This window comes from Pelecanus crispus, chromosome 5 (genome assembly GCF_030463565.1).
Source record: "Pelecanus crispus isolate bPelCri1 chromosome 5, bPelCri1.pri, whole genome shotgun sequence".
Lineage (NCBI taxonomy): Eukaryota > Metazoa > Chordata > Aves > Pelecaniformes > Pelecanidae > Pelecanus > Pelecanus crispus.
Window position 1 is genome coordinate 13103577 of NC_134647.1, and position 27516 is coordinate 13131092.

The 27516-nt window shown below is 40.8% G+C and overlaps 1 protein-coding gene across 1 annotated transcript in view; it reads left to right on the top strand.

Moving 5' to 3' along the window:
* The window catches only part of ADCY5 (adenylate cyclase 5), a 219208-nt gene that overhangs the window by 105555 nt on the left and 86137 nt on the right, over nucleotides 1–27516 (top strand). The window contains exon 2 of the mRNA XM_075710138.1: nucleotides 25140–25289. Coding sequence (XP_075566253.1) covers nucleotides 25140–25289 — 150 coding nt within the window. The remainder of the gene's footprint in view (nucleotides 1–25139; nucleotides 25290–27516) is intronic.

A 27516-nucleotide genomic window follows, 5' to 3' on the forward strand; every position in this document is an offset into this window, starting at 1 on the left:
TAGAGTATGGTAGGGTCATCCCCTCACATTTTCCTTTCCCTGATCTGGGGAAATGCAGACTTCTCTACTACAGCTTAAAACTAAGGGAATTCTTGTGGGGTTTTCCCCACCAGGTTCCCTGCTGTGCCATTCATTCACAATCCGGAGCTGCTAGTCAATGCGAAACTGGTTTTTGAAGTAGCGGAGGCTCAGCCGGTCAGACCCTGATATTTCTTGTTCTCGCTGCTCAGGGTGTCCTGCTCAGGGCCAGCTGTTAACTGACAACAGCAGAAGAGCTCTCCGGCCTCGGCAGAGAGAACTAGGCTACATCTGCAAGATGTTTTGCAGGCAGATGTGAGCCCATCTGGGCCAGCTAACATTCACATGGCTGCTTTAACAGGCTCCTGAGCTCCGTTTAGGAGGGTCACTGCTATCATTAGGGCACCTGCGTGGCTTTCTGCCCATCTGCACCTTCTGTGATGCTCACTTGTTCTGCCTGCGAATACCCTGTAGATGTACTGATCACCCTCAATTCCCTTTGCAGATGAAGGGTACTGAGGAAAATTTGAGACTGGCGATAAGGTTGGATTCAGGGCAGTACAGGTTTTCTGTGACTTCTGAATACTAAGTACTTGAGTTTTTAAGGCATCTCCCATGCCAAGCTTTTTCTGTACAGGCACCAGCCAGGAAGCCCTGGTCAAATGCAGGATTTCTATGTCTACTATTCATCAAGGCACACAATTTTATTCAGCTCGGTCGTTTCTGAATTCATGACCAGAAAGAAACAGAGGTCCTGCAGATAGTGTAGGCTATGGGAAATTGCAGCACTGCTGAGATAACATAGTTGGTACCATTACGTCCTGCTCTCATGCTTTCCAAATTACTTTTGTTAAAATAAACAAACAAAACAAGAAAACTCTGCTGGTCTGGAAACCCTTAGCCATGCTTTCCTATTTTATGTTGGAAAGATTTAAAGAAGAAAGCATTGTCTGTTTGTCATTTTCACTGCTTCTTTTTTACAAATTGCTTTAAAACAGAACACAAAACAAACCAGGTTTTATTCATTTTCATAGGAAAATATGTCTCTGGGGAAGACAAGGCTGGCCTGGAAGGAAGAAACAATACTTCTGGTTGCTATTTGAAGGTAGCCTTCATGGCTGCATATTGCGACTCAGCAAGTTGTTTGGGGTGTGGGGTGGTAGAGTGGATTCAGCAGCTTGTCTTAGAGGTAGATGATAGGAAACAACTGTTCTTTATGCTGCTGCAAGTGCATTGATTTATTTTCTTAGAAATTAAGGGTTTACTCTGACCAGACTCCCACTGAAGTCACTAAGATAGCCTTTGCCTGAGAGAAAGGACCGCAGGGTTAAATCAGGAAGAGTAATTGCTCTGTGTATGCTGTGCCTTCCACCAGGCTTTCTGGGCTGCCACCAGCGGGCCATGCTGTTTATAATAAATTGTTATTAATCTATTCTCCCTAGGACCAGGACTGGAGACACATTGTGCTAGATGCTGTGAAGCTGCATAGTAACAAACTGTAAACTGTTCTCTGAGCGGCCTGATTAAATGCGAGAAGGGATATGAAATGAAAATAATCCACAACCAAGCTCTGGCACATGATGATATTAAGTGAGTAGCTGTAGGTTGTATAGTAGGTCTGCTGCAGAGGTGGAAACTGGGCTGAAGTCCTCTGTGCTGTCATTATGTGCTAAAAAAAAAAAATCTTTATTATATTTGTTCTCATTTAACTGCTCCAATTTATTCCATCAGCTCTTGTCCAGAGAATGGTGTAGATGCATATGCAAGTGTGGCTGGATTACAGCCTTGTCCCTCAAGACTGTTTACTCTCAGTCCTCTACTATCCCTTTTACCATAACTGAAAGATTACAAGATGCCTGGATATTGCACTGGCAGGAATGGGAAGCATCCTTGAGTGTGTTTCTTTTGCAGTTAAGCTTTTGTGATTAGCATCTGCATTTATGCAAGATACTTTTATATGCGGACTTGTATTCATTCTGGTTTGACCTAAGGAATAGTTACTTGGTCCTTTTAAATGGACACTTTGAAGGCATGAGTCGGCTCAGCTGTTTGTTCCTCAGTTTCTTTCCTGTCCCTGTGTTCCCATCTGTTTGATGAAGAACTGGAAAGGAAGGAGGGGCTGTTGTCTGGATTGATCCCTCTTTCCACAGACCCAGCAGTGGCCAAGGAGGTTCAGTGTGGCTGCATTGGTTTTAAGTGCACAGGGACAGGAAAGCCTGAAAAGTTAATTTTACGTTTGTGCTTGTTGGAACACCATAATAAATTAAAAGCTTGGGAATGCCTTGTTCATGTGCAGTCTGTACCAGAACATCATCAGCATAAGCAAGGAATCAATCTTTCATCCAAGTATGTGGTAGCCACGGGGCTCAATCCCTTTTTTGGTGTTATTTTTTCCTTCCCTCCCTGTTCCCTCTAACTCTTTTTTCTGCAGTTGAGCACATGGACGTGCCACTAGTGCTTAGGCTGGGTGCAGTACTGACAGTGCAGGGACTTGTGTTCTGGTTGATTTTCAAAGGTGGAAGCACTGGCATGGCAGTATTGATACGGTGCAATGTGGTGGGTGCCATGTCCCCCTTTGCCTTTAGTCTCCTAAAGTTACCAGCTCACCTGGACCCTGGCCTGCGGCTCCAGGTCAAGGGAAGGGTTTCATGAGGCTAAATTAGGGATCAGGGCAAGCCATCCAGTGTCTGCAGCTGAATTCAGGGAGTCCTGAGTCTGCGTGCGTCATGTGGATGGAGAAACTCGGTTTCTGTTGAAGTTGATGTGCAAAGCCATGGATTAAAGCTCTGTTGACTTAAACTCAGTGGGTTGTGAAATATGCATGTTGGAGAAGTCACTCTAAAAGGAATTTTAGGCTTGTTTTCTGCCAGTGCTGAACTTGATCAAGCCTGGTAGCACAAACTGTGATAAAAGAAGGGACAGGGACATAAGAAATCCTTTGTGATGAATCATGCAGCAGCAAGGAGAGATGGTCCTCACTGGAGTGTACCCAAAGTATTTGTAAGATCATGTCTTGCAACCATGGGCTCTGTGCATTTACTCACCCCACAGCTCTTGTCATACACGCAGGCATTTGAACAGCCATGTTGGATACCACATCCCATCTTATTTCTCTTATTTCTTTTTATTGTTTTAATTCATTTGAAGGTAAAGAATCAAAACACAATTCGGGACCTCAAAATCTCCGTGACTGCAGGAGTCGGTGCTTAATGGTAGCTTTGCCTCTAGTCGTGGCATCAAGTTACTTTTGAAGCCTTTGAAGCCAACAAGGCTGCAGGGAGAAAGTGTTGTGTTGTTTCTTTAAAAAGAAACATGCTTCAGTTATATTTGCAGCTGGGGTTTTAATGACTGAGTATTAAAGCATGTTTTATTTGGCCTTTGGTTTTAGTGCACTTTTCTCCCCTTAGGGGGACTCAAAGCCAAGGCACAGCTTGACATGTAGCGGGCTGCAGCACACTAACGTAGCCATCATCAGCTTCATCTTCTGTTTCTCTGCAGAGCTCAGCACTCACGATTTGTGTTCCCCATGACACAAGTCTCCCGACCTCCCCGGTTTACTCGCCTGGCATCCCTTTGCATGCACTGGGTCTCCGCTCACATGGCAACAAGTAGTTTGTGGCTGGCTTTGTGGCTTGGTGTGAACTGAAGTAAACTTTATGTGCTGGCCTGGAGACCTTCATTTCTAATCAGCTCCTATTAAATTACTATGAATCTGATAAAGGGGAAGAAGCTCAGTTTAAAAAAGTGCAGATAGGCACATAACGTGATTTAATGTATGTCTAAATAGTGTAGCTGCTTATCTGCACATCTGGCCTAAATACTTGTGCAAATCTGACCCGTAGGGGTTTTTTTTTTTTTTTAACCGTATTGGTGTTGGAAGGAGAGAAGGTAGATTATGCAGTTAATAGGTTACAGCTTGTTTCCCCATTGATTCTGGGAGCATCAGGCTTCCTGCTGATGGTGCCAAGTACAACAAAAGGTGCTTCGACAGCGATGGCGGTGGCTAAGCAAAGTGCGCTAAGCTGCAAGTTTTTCTAGGAGGATTTAGTTCCCTGCTGTGTTTCTGCAGGAACCACTGCTGACACAGGTACAGCTCTCCTGGGTAAATGTTCTGAATCAGCCTTTTGGCTTGTCCTAACCATTGTGCAAAACTTCTGTTGCACTTATGTCCTGTTAGGTGGGGTTTAAGAGTACTCTGTCATGAGAAAATGGAGTCATCTTTTCAGCCATACATTCGGTAGACCCTGCGTGGTGGAATCTGTAGCAAACCACATCGAACTGGTGGCACAGGCACTAATAAATACTAAGCAGCACCTTTTTTTGTCCTTGTTTTGTACTCCCTGCCTGATTATCAGTGTTGCTACATTTTGTGATTAGCAGGCCAAATCAACTGACTCAGTCAACTCACTCAAGCAACAAGAAGGAGGCTAAATTTTATTTATTTATTTATTTGTGTGATAGAAAGCAGTGATAGAAAGTATCTGCAGTGAGAACTTTTTAAAGTAGGGAAAGAGAGGACATAGGTTATTAGCAGGACTTGTGCTTGTGTGGCAGATAAGCTTACAAACATCCCAGCTCAGACTGACTTTCTGGAGGCTAATTTCAGTGTTCCTTGAAAAATCCACAGAATTATACTGTGTTACCTGGTGCATTGAATTTTTGTGAATATAATAGCAATCATGTTGATCCATAGTCCTTTGGATACTGAGGACAAACTGCTTTATGGTTTCATTGAGACCATGAAAAATGGCCAGTGAGGTTCTTACACGTCCTCCTCACGCTTGCAGATGAAAGCTCTGTCTCATGCAGAATAGAAATAATTCCCTGGTTCTTTCTATGAAGTTGTTCTTTAGATCAAAACAGCTTTATTTATCCTTATCTGAGATTTTTACAGCTGTCAAGTGTTCCAGCCCTTTATGAGTTATGGACCTGGAATCACTTTCCCTTCTCAGAGTTCATAAAGTGAAGATTATATAATCTGGTTAACATATGGTTAAGGCAAATTCTTTGTCTTTTAACAATACTGACTTCAAGGGACATAGCAAGAATATTTTGCTTGGTTCTTCCTGTATTGCTGTTCTCACAGAGGTTGAGACAGAGAAGAAAGTGGTAAATGCTTTTGTTGAAGTGTTGGGCAATCTGGTGCTTGAGAAATCTGTATGCAAATCCTGGCTTTGCCTTTGGTTTCTTCTGTGACCTCGGACACATATTTTTCTTGCTCTGTATATATATGAGACATGAGGGTAATATCTCTCTCATTTTCAGGGGTGGCATAAGAATAGATCTGGAAGTAGTTGAGGGGTCATGGAGGCAGGAAATATCATCAACCAAACTTACGCCATTTTATCACCATATCATATACTGCCGTAGAGGAAGAAGCTTAAAAATAATAGATTTTTCTTATGTCTCCTAAAATTTAGACAGCCTGTATCACCCATCTACTCAATATAGCACCACCATCAGTCTGCCCAGCTTCTTGTACTGGGTACTTGAGTGGGGTGGTGCCCTTTGGGTGGTTGGGTTTAATTTTGATTTTGCTGGGTTTTTTAATTATCGGGACACAGGTGGGAAAGCTTGCAGTGTTCATTTTGTCCAAACATTGCCATGCCTTCTGCATGTGTTTGGCCTCTTTAGCTTTTTTTCCCCTGACAATTTTCCCTCTGAGTAAGAGTGGTAGGGAGTAGCAGAACGTTTCTGTTTTGTAAGGTATTTTCCCTTGCTCTCCTTGCTTTCTGTGCTAGGAAGATAGCGGCCTGCAGCGGATTCCCTGTAGCATGTACGTTATTGCATACGCATGCTTGTGACACTTTAATAGCAGCTGTCAGATAACATTAACATATTGCTGCTACAAATAAATCAAGCAGGGCTACAAGCAAAGGAGTGAGTGAACGAGGAAGGACAGTCTCGTCCATCGCTATCAGACAAGGCCACTGTAAGTATTGTCTGCTCACTTCACTAGTGAAATTGTTGTCTGTATAAAGATGTGCTTAGTGGGGATACCCAGTCCATAGCCAGAAGCCCTCTTTTCCATCAATACCCAAAGAGTTTAGTTTTATCAGTTACTCAGAATGAGGAGAAGAGAAAGCCTTCAGAGATATCCTTAAAGACCATCTCTTCTTAAGTCCTGAGGACTGACCTTTCTTCAAGAGAAAGACGTACAGTGTTTGGGCTACTGAAAATTATCATTGCTGCAGCAGGGTCCCAAACCTCACCGTTTCTATTAGGTGATTCAGCATGATTGATGTGCTAAATCCTGTGGCAGGATAGGATATTGGTAAAAGACTATGCAGATTATGTTGAACAGTCACTGATTGCCTGGCTTGGATGCATGGTCAGGTAGACCTAGCAGTCTGAAACCCCTGGCTGGCCTCCTGGCCCTCTTTCTAGGAAAGCTGTAGCTAGTGGAGCTAGCCACCAGAAGAAACAACTGAGTGAGGGAAAAACAGTTACACTGCAATTCCTCCCACAAAATTATAGCCCTCATTTGTCAGTGTGCTACCACTTAAGGGTCTCTGTTCTTTGGCTCTCTTTACAGTTTGGAGAAGTTCATTAACTTGGTACTGCTTATAAAAGGCTCTTTATCTGATAATGCAGCTTTTTCCAAACTCAGGAGTGCAGACTGCACCTGGAATACTGTCCTCCTACTGCTTGTGGAGATCCTGGAATTATCTCTTGCATTTGAACACTGTATTAGAAAATCAGCCAGCAGTAACTTGCTTACAGCTTACACTGCAATATATTCAATGCACTGCCTCTGCAGGCTCTGCAGATACACTGGTAGTAGAAGTTGGCATTTGAGAGCTGGCATAATGTGGCTGGAAAATTACTGTGTTCGTTCTCCTTCCTTAATGCTTGTTGACATAGTTTTATTAGGTTGTGATAGACTACAAGGAAATATAGATCATAAACTTAATGTATACCAGACCATTGCCTGGTTCCTGAAAAGCATTAAAGTGTCACTTTGACTCCGTGATTCAGATGAGTTCTTTGCAAGACTGAAGCTCAGAAAGTTTCAAGAAATTTAAAAAAAGAAAAAAACGTCTTGCAGAAGCAGTTGTTTTTACAGTGTGAAGGTGGAAAATGATTTCTTGCGGATTCAGCTGTAGAAAGTAGCATCAGTACTTTTTTTTAATTTATACATGATTGTCGTGTTCTTAAAATTCTCTCCGTGACAAGTCTTTTGTATTTCCTTAAATTGGTGAAGGGTTTATTATGCTGAGTTTGACAGGTTAATGATCAAGTAGGAAATCATATAACACTTGTTAGTGCGGTTTCTGATGATACAAAATTAACTCTATGCTTTCTACAGCTAAAATCAGAAACTAAATCTAGAGTTTGGAGGTAGGGGAGAGATTGTAGCAGATAAGTACCAAGAAGACTACCTAAGATCAGGGCTCCCTCCTCCCCTGCTTACATGGTGCATTTAGGATAGCAAAAGAAACATTAGCCTTCATGCTGAAGAGTCAATACTGAAGTAATGGGATTTTGGAGGAAAATTGTGTGGGTTGTCCTAGTGATAGATTGGTCTAATCAGGATTTCTTGAAGTATCTTTCTCTGAAGTATCAGGATTGGAGTTTTGCCTATCTAGTAGAGGTAGCAATACATGATGGTTTGAGTGCTGGTTTGAAAGACTGAGCCTGTTTGAAGTGGACTGCCACCCTTTATTTATTCAGTCATTAGCTTCCTTGCTGGAACCACTATGAAGGCTTGGTTTGAATGGAAACATCTGTGATATGGGCAGTCTCTGATAGTGTGATGAGGGAGGCAGTATGGACAGCAATACTGACATGCCACTGCTAATAATAAGCATAATACTAAAAAGCAGTAAAGCAGTAAGAGGAATAAAGGCACTTGCTTTGACCAGCACTAGTCTGGATTTGTGCTTGTGATTTTGAGAGCAAAAGACCTCACAGCCCGTTTTCAGTCCTCGTGTTCTGTGTATGTATTTTAATAACTTATGTTTTTCGTGTTTGAACAGCGCAAAGCCTGGAGAACGAGCTGTTCCTCTGGAATCCTGTAGTTCTTTTATTCCCAGTGGATTCCAGTGGGAAATAAAATCAACAGCCTCTCCACTTCTGAACAGTGACCCTCAACTGTGTTTGCTAATTCCTCTCAGTATCTGTCTCCATCGAAACGCAGGATATAATTGCTAGGCCAGAACATGCAGGGGAACAAGAACTAAGATTTTCTGAAATTTAAAAAAGTACATGAATTACATTTGATTTTGGGTGCCCAAAGACTATGGTTTACTGTAGGAGCAGCTCATTTACTTAAACTGCTTTTAAAAATTGAACTTTTTATACAGATACAGAGTTTCAGCTCCTAAAACCACATCATCAAAGCATCTTAATGAACTGGTGACAGCTATATACTTGAAAATCTTTGAGTGTGTGGGCACAAATGCCAAAAATTGATTTCCCTCTGGGGCCAGGAGAAAAAAGCAATTTTTTTATCCCCCGGTTGAATTTGCATTTGACTTTCCTATCACTTCATGCTGCCTAAATGGATTCGTGACTGAGTCCTGCAGCACAGGATCTGGAGAGTATTTCCAATCCAATGTGCATACCTTGAAAATGCACAAAATGGTTTTAAATCAGGTGTTGAAGGGCAATTAAAAATGGGTTCTGTAATACACACAGTGGAAAGGGAGGTAATAGCCAAATGACAGAAGGGAAGGACTGATTTACCAAAATAAAAATGGAAAGGAACCTCTTCTAATGATAGCTGGTCAATAGAAGGTCTCCTAGAAGTGCTAAAATCCTGGCTGAATCATAATCCTAGAGGTTTTGACTGTACCTCTACTTTCTGTATGCTTTGCCAAATCAAGAAGGACTAGAATTACGCTCAGGTAGGCAGAAAAGAGTGTAATTGGGGCCTACAGATCAGAGCAGGCTCTGGTGAAAGGGGGAATGTGTGAAAAAAGTTATTTTTTGAAGCATAGTAGTTTCTTTAAAAGATAAAAAAACACCTGATAGTTGTAAAAATTAGTGGAGATAGCTTCAGTGATTAAATAAATTCTGTTCTGTATGAATAAAGTGCTTGTGATGGTGTCAATATTTAATGAGTCTTACCACAAACTGCTTGACTACCTGAGGTAAAAGGTAGAGAGAGAATTAATCAAATATTTGTTGTTACTCTGAAGACCCATATAGCAATCATACTGTGGGGAAAATGATAGCATATACTGGCAACACATCTGGTAATTATAAGCTACTCAATAGTTCTTTTGCCCTGTTTTGAGAAGAACTGACATAGTCTTGTGGTCCTGACCAGTGTCCCAAATAAGAACAGCAGAAGTCAACATAATATCTAAGTAGCTATGTACCTTTGCTGTCCTTGCTTGAGTTGTGCAGATGCAACAATAGCAGAATTCGGCCTTTCTCAAAAGCTTGTGGGGCCTTAGGATGTAATTCATGAGCTGGAACAAGGCTGTTCTTGGCTCAGCAGGGGGGTTCTGCAAATCAGACCTGCTCTCCACAGGAGGAAGGGCATCCAGCCTCCCTTGGGTAAGCAGCTGCAAGGATTCAAGCTTGGAGTTGGTGAATTCAACCTTCTTCCTTGGAGGAGGAGAAAGGACTTCCCTGTAAATTCTTTGAAATGCCTCTTCTGGGGAAAGGAAGTGGTAATGGAGGAGCTCTGGCAATGCCTTGCATCCTTGGGATCCCCTCAGATCAGCCTCGCTTCAAGCCATGGTACAGTGTAGAAGCAGCATTAGTTCCTTGATCAGTGGTGATCTCCACACATTGAGCAGGTTTCAAGTACGGGTGTCGAAAAATATGATGGACATGCCCATGGTATGTATTAAGGACAGAGGTGAAGGTAGGGACCACTGTCTGCTTGCCTAAAACCTTTCTCATTAATAGGGTAAGTTCCCACGTTGTCCATCTCCTTGCTGTGCCTTCCAGTGTTGCATCCTCTATCAAGTATTCAGTAGCTGGGCATGGTGAAATTGGAAATAGTTTAGAGGGACCAAAAGTATTTAATTGCCTAGTACTTGCTGGTGGTGAATTATTGTATAAGCTGTGTCAAGGAACACTGGAGTACAGAAATAGAAACGTTACATACTTAGATGAGCAGAGATGTAGACTACCTGTCTTTTTAATCATGAGATAGCATGAAGAAATGTGTGTTGTCTGTTTGATACAGCTGTTACAGGCAGAGTAGCTAAAACAGGGCTTGATTGAACACCTGGTGGGTGAAATTTAACTGTAGTTGGACTGAGGCAGTTCTGCAGAGCTGGGGGAAAGTTGAGATGCCATGGCATAGAGTTATTCACCTCCCCTGAGGGAATTGCACCTGCTGTTAATAAGACGATTTATGATGTTGGGGATCTTTGACTGCTTCCAGACACTTTAGGAACTGGTGTACTTGAACATATTTTCTATCTGTGTTCAGACCAAGGGCCAACCTTTTTCCCCCTAAAGTGGAAGCTGTTACTGCCAGGTGCATCTTTTGTTCCTTTGGTGCTGGAGCCGGTTAGACACTCAAATTGAGAAGCAGGAGCAGAGCTGAGAAGGCATGCTTGCAAAGAGGCACTTCATGATCAACCGAGTTTCTTTACTATTCAGTGTCAGCTACATTGACTTCCACTCTTAGCAGCTTTTATGATAGTATATAGGATGGTGGACTTAGGACAATGTACTCTTTAGGTCTTTCTTTCTCTACCATTCCCCTCCCCCAGAGAAATCACTCTGCTCGCATTCCTTGAATCAAAGAAGGGTATGGGAAGTAACCCAGCCTTATTTTCCTGTTTCTGTTGTTTTCAGTCTCTAATTCCCTTCCGTAATTCTTGTGGATAGGTAACTTCTAGCATTTTAATTCCTGTTGTTTAGACCTGATACGTGCATAGTTGGATGAAATCATGATTAGATACTAGCAACTGACCCATCTGTAGTGGCAGGAAACAGTGGGGAAGGTAAATATGCTCCATGGAGTCCAAGTCCTGGATATTCACTTGTATCAAATACATATTGAAAGTCCAATAAAACTTGGTGCTGATTTTCCAACTAGTTTCTCTTTGAAGGGAGCACAGCTTGCTCTGAACTAATTAAACAGCCATTTGTAAGATAGTTCTTCCTGATCTGTTCAGTGCTGATAATCAGATATAGCAATATTACACTGTAAAAGTGTAATTTTAAGGGCAAATTGAATCTGTGAAGTTGGGCACTCATGCTAGGAAATGTGACAGATTGCCTACTGAGCCTTGTTTGAAACCGATAAAAACTTGCCTGTGAGCTGATGAACATTATTCAGCATTTAGGTGGCCTCTGCAGCCTCAATTCTCTTCCCTTGTTTAAGGCAGCCCCAGGACGAACACAGTGTTTAATACTTATATTTTCTGCTAGCAAGCTGTAGCAACAGAGACCATTTGGTTCTTGCAGACCTGCCAGGTAAAGGGACTGTACACATAGTTTGCTATTGAGCAGAACTTATTTTGGAGGCAGAAAAAACAGTGGGGAAAAAAATAGTGGTTTGATTTCAGGTTCTTAAGAAGGACATTTGTAATCATGCCAGAAGAAGTGCAGATGTTTGTGCTTCTCTGTCCATAACTTACTAGTCTTGGCCCTCTGTTCTGATCTCTGCTTCTCCATCTCCATTTCCCTCTTGTGTGCCGTTTGGCTTGGATTCTGCCTCTTCTGAGGTTCCACCACACTCTCCCTTCTCTCTCCCCACCTTTTTTTTTTTTTTTTGGGTGCGTTTTCCAAAACTACATAGACATTGTGAACTTTTCAGTGAAACATGAACACAGCAAACAAACTGATAGATAACCACATGAGAAATTTCTGCCCAGCTTCTGATAATAACAAAAGTATTAGATAAACTTAGCTGTGATAGGTACTCTTTGTGATGCCTATGTGATGACTGGCATTATGCCAATGGCTTAGCATCATATTGTTGAAATAGTTGGGTTTATCAGTTGATTTCTGCTACAAATTTCTGAAATAGTTTCTTAAAAAGGAATCAGGTTTGGAGGTGGTTTTATTCATAAGCAAACGAGATACATCTGAGTCAGTGTATTTTGTGGTTTGTCTTTTAAGAGTTATGTGACGAACTTCTGATGGAACCATTTTGAAAAACTTTTCTACTCTTTGTTTAGGAAAGTTATTTGACGTTCTCAAAAGAGCAGTTGGCTAGTTTTAAGGACTGTCTTGGAGACCTCAATGGATGAGGGAAGTCAATGGCAGAAAAGACCCATTTAAGTCTTCTGTTCTAGTCTGTTCTGTTTCCGTATTCTCCTGGCTTCGCATTGCATGTCTGGAATTATGACTTTCACCATCCTTTCGCTTTTTCTTCTGTTTATTGTTATTTTACCAGCTCTGCAGCAGGATACGTATTAGAGCATTTGGGCCTTCTCTGCGCCAGATGATGTATCAGTTCTTACTGCTATCTGTCAAGGACCACCTTTACGTTGCCTTTAAAGGGATATCTCATATTTGCTTATGATTATCATAAAACACTGACAAGTATTTGATGAGATAAGATCTTAGAGATAAAATTAATCATTTTCTCCCATCCTATCTATCTTAAGTTGATAGAGTTAAACTCATAAGAATAGAGAACTGGATCCAATATCTTTATCTTATCAAAAGCGGCTTAGGATCTCCGTGTTGGATTTAGACTGACAAATGCTATCACATTATGGTAGCATTGCAAAGAACCAATCTGTGATTTCAAACCACAGTCATGGAACTAAATGATCACATACTGAAAGATTTTACACCACTTTGTACCATTTTTATTATTATTATCTCTTGATAAATTCTTTATTTGTTTTTATGTGGCTGTCATTTCCCAGACATAAAGGCAATAACTGTAACTGTTTTTCAGTAGAGAGCAAAACCTCTCTCAGCCATGTTTTTCCTCTTTAAGCAATTATTTATCCAGTTATCTTCCACATTTGAAGTATTTTTCATAAACTCATTTTGTTTTGAAGTATACTAATAAATATCTACATAATACAAGTGCTGATTTGTGAAGGGCTTACTAAGCAAGGCCAAGTGCACAGGTACTGTATTATTGGAAACGAAAAATCTAATGCCTTGACTAAATATTTAAGCAGCGATGCAACAGACAATGATGGCAGGGAAAGTAGGTTGCAAGCTAATTTATTTGTGATCAGTATTGTCCACTCCAGGAAAAGTAAGTGTCTCTTTGGGATATATTAAGAGAAATACTGTATATAATACAACAAAAGCAAGTAGTGCTATTCAGTGCCCTTTAAACTTCAACAGAACTGTTGTGTCAATTTTTGGATACAACAGTTTTTTAAGAGGCAAGTGGGGAATGAGCTACATAGTCCGTGAGGTCTCTTAGGTCCTTTGCTGTCTTGTTGTCATATTACAAAAAATTCTGAAAATAAGTACTCCCTATTTTTTTCTGTTTGTCTTCCTCAGATTAGGTTACTTTATTCGTAATTCACTGTTTTTCAAAGTCCAATTCTGTGGTGTACAGTATCCTCTTGGGGAGGTTAGTATGATATTAGGTCTATTTTAAGTTCACCTCAGAAAACCTATTCAGCTGCATAATCTCTGGTAACGATCTTTGGGAGAATAAAAGTACATGCTCAATTACAGGCTCAGAATTTTCCACTAGCTACAGAATTTTGGATATATTTTCTTTATATCCTGCCCAATTCTCAGCAGACCCAGCTTATTTCAATTGTCAAGATTCAAAGACTCTTCCAAACTGTGCATCTCCAGTGAAGTGAGGTTAATTTATTTGTTTCTGTTAAACATTTGAATTTTTGCAGTATCGTAATACCAATATTTTCAGTGTATTCATCTTACACTTTCGACAGCGAGAAAAGGCAGGTTTAGGATCCCAGCAAAAATAACCTTCGGCTATATCATATCTTGATTCAGGAATCCAGCTTCCTGACATTTCCTAATGATTACAGAAATTAATGATGCAGTCTTGCAGTGTGGGACTTGGATAATGTTTTCAATACATATGCCTTGAAAGTATGCCTTGAAATGTTTTCCTTCAGATACTGCAAAGCAATTAAAACTGTGCCCTGTAATATATGCTGTGAAAAGCTCATGTAGTAGCAGAGTAACCAAATTGTTGGAGCTATCAGAAAAGAATGAGGTTCATCTTGGCTAATTTAAAAATATTCATTTGGCTTGATCCTGGAATCATGAGGCCCTGTGTTTTTGTGTGTGTTAGTGGGAAAGACAGGACTGGGGAGCTGAGAAGAAAGTCCAGGGTGGATAATAATGAGAGTTGCCATATAAAGAAGGCGGAATGAAGGACACATGAAGAGTGAAGTAGTGCAGCTCCAAAGGCAGAGGGAAGAGGGGTTGTGTATAATGAAATAAAGGCAGGCTAAATTGTGTTCTGTAATTTGTGTTATAAACAGAGCCAGTCATAACCATTGTCATTAAGTTGTTTTAAACTTGTCTGCCTAAAGAATTCTGAAGAGTCTTTTAGAGCTTCTCTATAAAATCTTTATTGTATTACTGTAGACCTTTGAAATTCAGTATGACAAAGCTGAAAGCCAAGAAATGTGCCTTCAAGCTGTCCATTGTGCTCAGTTGAAATTTGGCTGGGAGTTTGCCTACTGATAGCTTTTGTGTTGTTGAAACCAAATCTGTTTAGAGATCAGTATGCTCAACTGCTCAAGCAGCCAAACTATAAGATATGGTAATGAATCTCGGACTTCTATGCAACCTCTCATTCAAAAGTAAGCTTAGTTTACTGTAATAGCTGGCAAAACCGCACATCAGCTTTTTAAAGCAGAGTATTCAGTTGTGATCCAGTCAGATGCCTTATAGATTGACTTTATATTAGTGGTGGCTGTGCACAATCTTTGCTATCTGTTATGAATACTGCTCCTTCATCTCATCTGGTACAAGCCACTGCTTCACTTCAAGAGTTCAAATTTTGCTGGTAGTGCTTGCTAAGTTTTGTTTATTAAAAATATATGTTGGGATAGGGTTGTTAATAAGAGGTGGCATAGCTTGTGGGCAAGCTGCACCAGCTTGATTTGAAATCCTGCAAGAGAAGAAGAAAGGAGGTAATCTTTAAATCAAAACCAAAAAATCCATCTGTATTCCATTCTTTCTCCAATTTTACATTTCTTCCCACACAAACAAAACCAACCTAACTCACCACCTCCCAAAAACACACATTCTAAATGCTTGGGAAATAATGATTTTTTATATCTTACAGACCATATTTAGAGCACTCATTTCTGCCTGCTGAGCAATTGGAGAACGTTATTTTTTTCCCAGATAAGTAAGACTTTCATGTAACTAGATAAATATTTTTGTTTTCCCAGTGACCTGGAGGTGATGCCTGTGCTCAAATGACTATGGAAGATAAGGGATGTATCTGAGTCCAGGGCTCCCAGAAATTTTCCCAGAAATGCTAAGGCCCAGGGTGCACTGTGATGGAGGGGAAGCAGAGGGGTGTTGATCTTCATGATTTTATTTACTTAGTACAGATATTTTTTCTCATAGCTGTTGAAAGCAACCACAGGTTTTGGGAATGCACTTCTCTGTGAAGTGTGTTTGCTGGCAGTGTGTAGGCTGTAGGAAAGGCAGAGCCACCCCTTGCCGGGAGGATGGAGAGGGCAGGTAGTGGCCGCCGTGTAGGTGGCTGTGAAGACCTGGTATCCTGCAGGATGGGATGCTGAAATCATATAGATGAACACTGGCTGCCAGGCACAACCTGATCCAGAACAAACACACACAAATGCAGAAAAGCAAAGTAAACAAAATCCTGCTCCCATCATGGGTCAAAACAGCATATGTATTTGCCTGTTGAGTGAGTTAGCGTATATTAAATGGAGTTTCCTGTGTGTTTCAGTGTAGTGGACTAATTTTAAGAGGGTCTGATAGGAAAACTAAGCATTTGGCTGGCTTCCTTTGCATCCCTTCCACCAGATAGGGAATAAAATAGGATATAAAAGATGTATCAAGCACATTTCTTGACCTTTCTCCTCATTGATTACCGCTTCCTTTAGCTTCAGAGGCATTGTGGAGAATCTCAAAAGCATAACCAGACTTCTTAATCCAAATCCTATTCAATTACAATGTTTTCTATTAACACATTTTAAATTAACACCTATTGTATCTTCTTATCTGAACAGCTCCTCCTGCCTTGGGACCACACAGGCAGGTGGGACTGGCATGAAGACAACCCAAACTCAAATATGCTTATAATAATTTCCAGAACAACTGATTTTGCTGGAATATCAGAGCTGTGCTTAATTTTCTTTAACTAAAGTCATTGTCTAAATTGCCTAAGCTATCATGCATCTGGGCAAATTTTGTACAGTTGTCAAAATTATCTTGACATACCTTGTGTGTGAAGATGTTTACCCAATGACATCTGTGAGTCATGCACAGAAAGACTAGGAACTTTCATCCACTTTTGTGATCTCAAAGAGATGTACCTAATGTTTGAAGTCCTGTTTGAAGAGCTTTTATTTCAGGAAGATTCTCTTTGGTTGCTGAAGTCTTTGACACATAGATACCTCTGTGGATCAGAAATAAACACACTTCCAGGGGGATGAATTCACTCATGGTACATGTGCATTTTCACTAGGGTCAGGTTAATTGAGCTGGAGTGTTAAACGTGCCCTGACTAACCTGCTGTGCAGTATTGCTCGTGAGAGCTGTGGCAATTGCAGCCCTCCATTTCTAGCATGTTGTTCCTTCTGCAGGCTGCCCTAGCAGATTTCAAATCGGCCAGACTTGGAGGTTGTGCTCAGGTCTCTGCTGCTATGTACATGATGATGAGAGGCATCTGGCTGGTGTGCCATCTCTTAAGATAAGAAGCCATTGGAGTTCAAGGAGACAGCCTGGTTGCAAAAACTTAAGAGGTGATAATTTAAATAATAAAGTAGGGGTTGAATTGTTAACAGGGGAGGGGAAAGGGGAAATGTCCCTGCTTCAGTGGAAGAAGCCTTCCCCTAAGTTGTTTCAGGGTCTCACTCCTGCATCCAAGGGCCACTGGATGTTTCCTCTCGAGTGGCAGCTTCCCACGCAGCTGTCTCTCCCACTTAGCCACAGACTGTCAGCTCACTTCATCCAGTTCACCATCAAGGATCTTTGCATGAAAACCAGTGCTGATTCGTAGCTTGTAAAGTATGTTAAGTGTGAAGATGCACAGAAACTTGGTTGCCACAGAGATTCAGTGAGGATGGATGGTAGACCCAGGGTTCTCCTTCCCGACTATTTTATTGCTAGTGAAGGGCAGCACTTCCTCCCCACCAGGCTGTGCCACCATGCAGAGGATGCTTTTCTGGGATCAAGATAGAGTTCCAGGAAAATTTAGACATAGAAATACTTCTTTTAGCTGGTGTTATGCCAAGATTTGGTCAGGACAGTGTATTCTCCTCTTCTTAACCTTATCACTCAGTAACCAAAGAAAATAGGATCTCACTAAAAACCCAGCAGAAAAAATTAATTGATAAAACAGTGATGAGGAAGTAGAATTTATCAGTTTGATGTAGAAGTGTTTCCTCTTGAGATGCTTAGTAAAAATACATCTATTGGTAATATTTTGTTCATTAATAAAATCACGATTTAAAGGTTTTAATTATAAAAAGAACCCAAATCATAAATACTGTATTCTGTATGACAACAAGAACATCAGTGGGAAAAATATGTATGGAAGGTTTGCAATTATAGCAATCAATAAGTGAATTAAAATCTTGTATAGAATAAGGTGTGAGGCATTAAAATTAAGAAAGCAGCATCCAACATTTTGATGTCCCCTGAAACAACTGGAAGAATTGAAAAATATGAAAATCTTAATTTTTTGCTCTGGATGGGAGGTGTAGTGTACTATGTCTCTACCTGCAACTATGTATTTAAAAGTAAATTAGATAATAATTTTTTATTCTAAAGAAAGAATGAACTTATGTGGCGCAAAATATTTGTTTGGCTTTCCTCTGGGAGAACAGAGCATCACATGTAAGAGCTCAATATATGCCGGGGCTGGAAAGGTGAGATGGTTACTGAAATACGCAGAATGGATAGCTTCAGTGTAATGTTTTTATTGACTGTAATTCTTGAACAGAGACATTCACAAGTGGCATAAGGGTTCTTTCAGTGTTTTCAGCCAAAATACCACTGCTTCGCTCTCAGCAAGTAACTTTATCCTGAATATAGACTCTAGTTGAAAGATTACAGTAGGCAGCTTTTGCTCCTTGTAGGCTTCCTAAATAGAAGGAATATGCAAAAAAGTTCCAGAAGTATTTCTGCAAAGAAATTTTTTGTTCTCAGCATCAACTGAAGAGATTTACTGCATATCTAGAGCATCACTCTCTAATAAATTCTGCTACTTTGGGATCATCAAATTATGCTGTGACTTAGGGAAGCATTTATATTTTCAGAGCTGGCTTCAGTAGCACTACTCATGTGCATAAAGCACAGTTAGAGAAGTCTTTGAAAGATAGTGGCTGTAGCCAGTTTTCTGTTCTGCTCGAGATGCAAGTAAGTGGTTGCTGCACAGAGGCAGCAGGACAGAGAGGGAAGGCACCACATAGCAACTTCAGAAAATTTGTTCTTAGACTCTGGTGTATTGATGTAATCTTTTGTTGTTGCAGTTATTTCAAGTACTCAGTAAAAGTACTTGTCACATTTAAAATAAAAAACTCCTCCTAATTTCTTCACAAGTATCATAGAATCATTTAGGTTGGAAAAAACCTTTAAGGTCATCCAGTTCAACCATTAACCTAACATTACCAAGTCCACCACTAAACCAGTTAAGGGTAGAGTAGCAATTTCATGTTTCCTGGCTTGGTGGCTGGATTATTTTTAATGAACGTAAAAACTAGGAATCATTAAGATTGGAAAGGACCTCTAAGATCATCAGTCCAATCATCAACCCAACACCACCATGCCCACTAAACCATGTCCCAAAGTGCCACATGTACACATTTTTTGAACACTTTCAGGGATGGGGACTCCACCACCTCTCTGGGCAGCCTGTTCCAATGCTTGACTACCCTTTCTGTGAAGAAATTTTTCCTAATACCCAATCTAAACCTCCCCTGGCGCATCTTGAGCCCATTTCCTCTCGTCCTATCGCTAACTACTTGGGAGAGGAGACCAACACCCACCTCGCTACAATCTCCTTTCAGGTCGTTGTAGAGAGTGATAAGGTCTCCCCTCAGCCTCCCCTTCTCCAGGCTAAACAACCCCAGTTCCCTCAGCCGCTCCTCATAAGGCCTGTGCTCCAGACCCTTCACCAGCCTTGTTGCCCTTCTCTGAACACGCTCCAGCACCTCAATGTCTTTCTTGTAGTGAGGGGCCCAAAACTGGACACAGTATTCCAGGTGCGGCCTCACCAGCGCTGAGTACAGGGGGACAATCACCTCCCTGCTCCTGCTGGCCACACTATTCCTGATACAAGCCAGGATGCTGTTGGCCTTCTTGGCCACGTGGGCACACTGCTGGCTCATGTTCAGCCGGCTGTCAACCAGCACTCCCAGGTCCTTTTCCACCAGGCAGCTTTCCAGCCACTCTTCCCCAAGCCTGTAGTGCTGCACGGGGTTGTTGTGACCCAAGTGCAGGACCCAGCACTTGGCCTTGTTAAACCTCATCCAGTTGGCCTCAGCCCATCGATCCAGCCTGTCCAGGTCCGTCTGCAGGGCCATCCTGCCCTCCAGTAGATGGACACTCCCACCCAACTTGGTGTCATCTGCAGACTGACTGAGGGTGCACTCAATCCCCTCATCCAGATCATTGATAAGGATATTAAACAAGACAGTACTTATCCTGTTCTATACTGGTCAAACACTGGGAGAAGACCATATGGCTTTAACTGTTTGATTATCTTTCTAGCATAATCTACAAGTTTTCACTGTTTTAGAAGTCTGCTAGTTGTAGCTCTGGGAATGAAAGATGTTGTTGTATATACAGCACAAATACATGAGTAATTTGATCTTGGAGCCAGCTGATGTTGTCTTCTGTTTTAATTTTCATTATGCCTTTGGCTCTGTAGCTGCTCCAATTTTTTTATTAGGTAGTAGTATATGAAGAGGCAATAGAGGGTTAATTGATGTTCAGGGAAAGTGTTTAAAAAACAGCTATACCTTATAACAACAACATTTTTTCATAATGTTTGTGCTTTTTATCTTTAGAATTTATCCGTACTTCCAATTCAGGATTGCACACATAGGTCCTATAGAAATATCTTGGATAGTTAGAGCTTTTGTAGTCCATCGTATTTTTGTTCTTAGGTTGTTTCAGATAAGTATTAAAGATTTTATAATAGTTTTTCACGGTTAAAAAAAGGGACTCTCTAAAGCTAATTTCAGTGTCTGCCCCTGCAATTAATAATGGGACTAATTTGTCAATTCGTTATACAACCACTATGAAATGTAATCTAGAAACTCAGTTGTTATCTGCTTTTAACCTAGCTGTTGCACTGATAATAGATTTAACAAAAAATTTGCTACTGGATGAGTATCATGTGAGATAGAAAGCAGAGGCAGAGCAGTGTCACACTCTGGAAAGAAGGGATACGTAGTTTGTTGTTTGCTCTAGATAGTTTTGCATGACTTTTTCATCTCCATGTCTGTGCTTTCCTTCTCCTTGTGACAGTTTTACTGCCCCACAGTAAAAGCTTAAAATGTAGTTGTTTTCAAAATGGGACTTTATGAAAATATCAAAACAATATTTCAATTTAAATGAAAAATAAATAGAAAACCAAAATACTGCTTAGTGGCGTTGGAAACTAACAGAGAATAGCCTAGGGCTGTGATCTCAGAACAGAAATAATCCTGAGCCTCTGCAAGAGAAGTGGACCAAAGCAGAGTAATTTGGCAAAAACCAGAAGCTATGATTTTTATAATAAGTGGTGATATTCTGAGGAATATGGCCCACCTTCTCATGTCAGTAGCTGGCCTTGTTTGCTCTGGCAGAGGTAGGGAACTAACAAAATTTCTCTCGACTCTATCCCTCTTAAGCATGTTGTTGTCTCTTAATTACATATTGAATAGCATCTGGTGTTTGAAGAACAATTGAATAGAAACACAGCAGGGAGAAGCGTGGCAATATTGACGCAAGCTGATACTTTTTCTGCTTATGGTGGTCTGGAGGCTCTCCCCTGGTCACTGAGCCATCCTGGTTCTTCCTCAGCGTGGCCTGAAATGCCCAAAACATCAATTTTGTAACACTATTGTCAGGCCAAATATAGCTGTTGATCTTGATTTTCTAATACCAGGTTTTCATAACTCCTAGAACACGTGGAACTAAAATGTTTCCATCCCTTTTTTTCCTTCAGTCACCAAGGGAAAAAATATTGAAAACAGTTTCCTACAAGAGATTCAACAAAAGCATTGCAGTGTTCTATTTGTGTGATGAAATCAAAGTGACTACAAACTGTCTGGTCTGTTTTGTTGTCTGAGATTGAGTGATCTATTATTTCAGTGGAACTAAGCAGTTGCAATGGTTTTTGAAAACCCTTCATAGTACATAGCTTTTCCTTAGGTACTGAATTACCTTTAAAGAACTCTACCTCAGTAACATCAGGATAATGGCATTTCTCTGCCACATGCAGATGCTGTAAGAGTAAACATATTAGTTTATGAAATACTCAAATATGGCAATACTGCAGGCAGGTTTAATAGCTTACCTAGGAGTTCTATGTAAGTGAAATAGTCTTTTATGAACTATTATTTTCCAAAATCAGAAAGGTAGGAATCTTCTTCGTCTAAATCTCTAGCTAGGCAGGGGAGGGAAATCAACTACAAAATAGACAACTATATTTTCCCATTGCCTTGAACAGTTCTTCAAGCACAGATTGTCTGAAATAGTTGCCATAATATGTTTTTACTTTTCAGGCCACGGAGCTTAGGGAATCAGTTTTTTAATATCTACATCATCTCTTTCCTCCTGGGACTGAAGCTGGTTACCATAGCAAAATGGCAAGGAAGCTGATAAGCAAGTAGTACCATTTGGCAAACAAGATATAAATTTATTTTATTAAGACAGAGGACTGTGAAAAAAATTAATCAGATCAGAAATAGTTTTTCTTTTTTTTTTTTTTTTGCTTTTATACATTTTAAAATACCTGTGAAGAAAATTATTATGAGCAGATACTGTACAAAATGCTCTTGCTCACATAACAAGTGTTACTACAAATAGTAGGAGCTTCAGTTTTAAATCTCTGCAGATCTTTGATACTTTCAACATTACACTGTAATTTCTCCCCTTATGTTTCAGGGTGTTGCAAAGATGTCATACTGTGAATTAAATGAGCTTCTGTTTAACAGAATAAATATGGATGTCTGTCCTCTGCTACTTAAAAATTACATTGCAATATAGTTTTTGTTCCTACTTGATGAAGCATGGTCATCTGAGTCTGTCTTGTAAATCAGTTTGTGAAGTCCCTTGGGTTTGTGTAAAATTACGTCAGTGAGTGCTGAAAAGTTAAATTGCTTTGTGTTCCACAAATGTTATCAATAATGTCAAGTCTGATGATGTTTTGTGTACTCTCTTGACAATGTTGGTCTCGATGCACAATATGAACTGCGTGCCTTGAACGGTACAGCTTGGCTATTTAAGGCATCATCACGACAACAGTATCTTCATGGGTGGGCCCCGCTGGGTGGACTTTTTGTTGGCACCGAGATATACCCAAAAAGAGCTTGTTTTCAGGACTGAGGTGTTCCTCTTTTCTGCTCAGTTAACTCCTGATGTGTTGCCTGCCATCTAAATGACATGTTGGCTCCTGTTCTTGGTGCAAGAGTTGAGTCACTGTTTTGGGGAGTTTGTTTTGGGTTTGCGCTATTGACCGTAAGTGAAATGAAGTCTCAGATTCTTGGGATTAAAAAAGAAAACTGCCTATTTCCTTAAAATCTTCTGTGCTCTCAGTTTTATCCATTTCAGATAGACGATATGTGCTTATGCTGTTTTATATGGCCTGACAAATTTTCCACTTAAGCACTCAGCTGAATAGCTCCAATAGAGAGGATTTGGGAGTCTTGCTGTAATCTGGCCATGCAAAAGATGCCATTTACTGTTAAGCCCTTTGAGCACGTAGTAACTGTATTGAACTTGTAGGAGTGTTGTTCACAGGCTGTGAGTCACAATCAGTGCAGCTGTGGAGCAGGAATCAGAGTAATTCCTAGGAAAACCCTATTTCTTCTCTCTTTTTAAATTGTTTCTTCATTATAATAAGCACTAGTGGGTTTTTTTATACTATGGGGGGACTTTTCACCCTTAAAAATTATCATTATCAGCAAAAAAATACCATCAAATGCCCATTGGATGCAGCACTGGGTTGGGGTAACTGGGCAGGATCTGGGTGGAAGCTGGCTGGTGTCTGATCGGCTTGGGGGAGAGATGGAGGACCTTGGATCTGGCAGGATCCAGCCAGCCTTAGAAAGAGCTGAATAAGAGAATAATTGTGAAGGGAATGTGTGAGTTTAGGATCAGGGTTTATTTCATGCTCATGTATATGACCTGCACCTTTGTTAGCCCTATATTTGTCTGAAGTGCGGACCCTTTGGATGGAGGGAGCAATCTGTAGGGGATGAGAATAGTTTCCTCCTTGGAAACCAGTTATCTGCAAACACATATAGCTGGCATTGATGATAATCACAAGTGGGTGTCTATAACCTGCAGGTTATTGTATTATAGTATGATACATACGTGTGGGAATTCACTGCGGGGATGTAGCCCAAAATGCATCATTTTGATGCAGGAGCTTGGGAAGTTGGCGTGTTGCCATCTACTGGCAGCTGTCCACAGAGCGAAGTCCTTCAGCTGGATGTAGCTTAAGGTATTGCTTATTTTGAGCTGAAAGATGAGGTTTTTCTGCCTAAATCCTGTTTCAAGGCAGAGTTGCTCATAAAATAATTGTTGGTGTCCATAGCGCATGGGTGTAGTCAAAGAGTTAGAGTAATCCCAGTGGAGTTTCTCGGAGAGGTTATTACTCTTCAGGATGTGGGTCCATGTTTGACACAGGGGTGGCTCCTCTCTAGTGCACAGTGACCGAGTTGGTTTGGGGTGTCCTGAGCATGCCCTGTGAGCTCAGGCCTTGAGGGGTGCCCTGCACCCCTCCTGTCCTTCAGAGCCTGGCCCCGTATTTTCAGAGAATGGGCTGGTCTGGAAATTACTTTTTTTATTCTGCAGTAAAAAAGTAATAAAGGCAAAGGGTATATTTGGACTCATTAGGGAATAGACCAAAGATCCTTATTTTTAAGAATCTTGCAGGTCTGACAGTCTTTCCCCCTAGAAGAGATAAGAGGTGTTTCAAAAAAGACTGTCCTCAAAGGGAGAACGAGTACAGCTTGTGCAACTCTCGAAAAGTTATACTGTGGCTGATGTCTGTCAAGGCAAATGTTTACATGATACCATCAGAAGCAGTTTTGAACATTTTGCATGAACCAAATGCCACCAATGGGTGTGGATCTTTTTTTTTTTCCTTTTTATTAAAAATTAGTTAGGAAATAAAAGATTGCAACACTAGTTTTCAGCAAAAGTTATGTGACTGCTTCCTGACAAAGCAGATGAGCTATGTAGCTTTTCCTTCATGCTTGTCCAGTCCAAATATGCTTCAGACTTAACAACTCTTTCTGTAGTCATGTTAACAGAAATGTAAAAAAATGTATTTTTTTTTATCTAGTAACATAAAATTTTGAGTTGGAACTAGATTTTAAAAAAATATTTCAGTTGCTCTTAAACCTTGTGAATACCAACACTTTTCCCTTCAGTATTTTAAGTGCTATTTCAAAATAATGGTTTAATGTATCTTTGATATGTTTTCAAGCCAGATATGTAGGTACACAAACATGGAAATATTTGTGTTCCTCTGTCAGATCTGTCTGCACGGTCTTAGCTGACAGAGCAATGATGCATTTTTAGATAGATTTTTGTCTCAAAAGCAAGATTACAGAATTAGCAGTTGATTTGTATTTTTTACCAGTGAAGTAATACACAGTGTTAAGAACATATATTTGAGGCCAAATATGGAAGTTTTGTATTTTAAAGACTAGAGAGGTAAAATACACTGGAATTAAGAGCTTGAGGTTTAAGCGTGGCTTGGATTAAGGAGTCATGGAAAGGGCTGGGTTCTGGCTGGTGCTTTCTACTGATGGCAGATTTCCAAAGTGTAACCAAGTATTTTTCTTTTTTTTTTTTTTCTTTTGTTGCAGCTGGTCTCCAACATTCTCATCTTCTCCTGTACAAACATTGTAGGCGTGTGTACCCACTACCCAGCAGAGGTGTCCCAAAGACAGGCTTTCCAGGAGACCAGGGAATGCATACAAGCCAGGCTGCATTCTCAAAGGGAAAACCAGCAGCAGGTAAGTGCAAGAGTGGGAAATAAAAAATGAAATTGCTGAAGCAAAATTAGCATGCAAATTGTTCCTGTAGGGTGGGATTTGCAGGCCTCTTGCTTCTTGACTAATCCAAGCAAGAATAGGCTTATGGTAGAGGACAGGATTTTTAAAGGTTTGAAAGAGAGCTCAGGGGAGTATTTCTTCCCCAATACCCTGATGGACTTCTCTGCAGACAACAACAAATCCTGTGGTCTATGCTCAGTGGATTAAAATTACACAGTACACAGAGAGTCCGCATAGTTTTTTTGCACCCATCATTGAAGCCATGTGTTGAATGCAGATGCAATATACAGGCTTCAGACTGACCCTCTTTGTAAGGTCAAAGCGTGGTGTGTTTGTCAGCAAAGGCACTGCCAACAGGTAGCTGTAAGGCAGGTTTCAGAAGTGAAAGGTAGAAACTGGCCCACAGAACGTACTGTCCCTTGATGCCTACAAAGAGGGTCCTCTTCCTGCCTTTCCTGAAGGTTCCTACCTGCTTGCACACCTCTGTATACCTTACAGGCCTCAAGTGAATTGTATTTTTTCAAAAAGTAAGATTCATCACCAACTTGAATGTTTTTTTGTTATAAAAAGACCTGTTGCTGCCAGCATACAGCCTAATCATCAAGGGTACCAAATGTATCCGCTCCCCTCATTCACTCGTGGGTTCTTTTGCAATGAATGTCTTGTGTCCTCAGAATTAGATACAAAAGACCTTTTGGGACAGCTTGACTATTCCCCGGCTAACACACATCTCTGCCCAGCAGTACATCTCATAGTGGTCTGTCCAGTCCAATTTGAAATGAGTCATGGAACGGGGCTTCCACACTTCCTTGGGAGGTATCTCAGAGCTTGGTTGTGGGTTTAGGGAAGAGGTCAGGGGAATGAATCAACTGGAGTGTCTTTGCAGCTCTGTGGCGACACAGCTTAATTTTCCCTCATGTCTCAGTGCATCTGCATCTATGGATTTGTCTTTCAGCAGTGTTTCGTGAGGTACTTCTGGCTGACGTACCTGCTGTTTAACCCACTGTGAAATGATGTGTACACATGCTTTATTTTGATAATATACGTATGAAAAGGAGATTCATGCTCAAGGCTCCTTTTTCCTTTGTGACGAATGTAGTCTCAGAAAAGTAAAATGAGTTGCTGCTCCTCCTTCTGCACCTTGAAATGGAGGAAAGGATTGAGCCAAGAGAGTACCCCATTTTACGTATTGATTACAGCTCTGTCCTCCCTGCTGAGAGACTGCCTTAGCAGCATGGCTCAAATGCTTGTGCTGTTCTGGGTTTAGGAGCTTCTGTGTCAGAAGCAGTTCATGAAAAAGGCCCTGACAAATGCCCTAACTTTATGCCTTTTTCTTCTCCCCCTCCCCAGAAAGTACTCTACTATACGGAAGAAAGCCAGGACATCAGAAAAACATGAGTCAAAGCCAGTCACTTAGAAGTACCTTCTAGTACTTCCAGCAGTAGCTGTGGGTCCTGGGGACTCCTAATAAGAATATTTGCTGCTACAGCCTGCGCTGACGTGGATGTCCAGGTTCAGTTCAGATGCATCCCTATGCATAATGCATTGAGATAATCTTGAGGTGACGGCAGACACAAATAAAGGCAGCTCAGCCCGCTTCTGGGAGAGCCGGTCTCCAAACAGGGATGGAGGGAAAGACAACTGCACAGCCCAACACTGTTACCTTTGCTTGCCTGTTTCTGGAGATCTGATGGTGCTCCTGTGTGCTGTTCTCTATTAAAGGTGGGGAGATTGTCTCCAGCAAAGAAATGTGGATTTTCCTTTATTAAGCATCTCCTAGCACCCAAAATTAGCAATAAAGTAAATAAAAATCCAGAATGTCCAATGCAGAAGAGACACTTCTTGTGATTTCATTATTTGAGATAACCTAGGGCAGAGCCATAACAGAAATCGCTGTTGCTTGCCCAGAATAAAATACTCTTGGATGAAAAAATAGGTGTTCTCCACAATCTGTAGTGAGCAAATACTTTGGATTTGAGTAAGAGATGGGTTATCGGGACTGCACAGTTTTACTTCTAGCATTGCTTGTCTTTTGTCTCTGAAAAGTTGTTCCCTCCTCTTTCTCATCTCTGCATCACTTAACTTGTGGTGACAAATAAGTGTTATTAAACCTGAGGACAAATGAATAGTCATAAGACATTAAATATTTGTAGTGCTTTGAGGTCATCTTGGGAGAGTATGACATAAA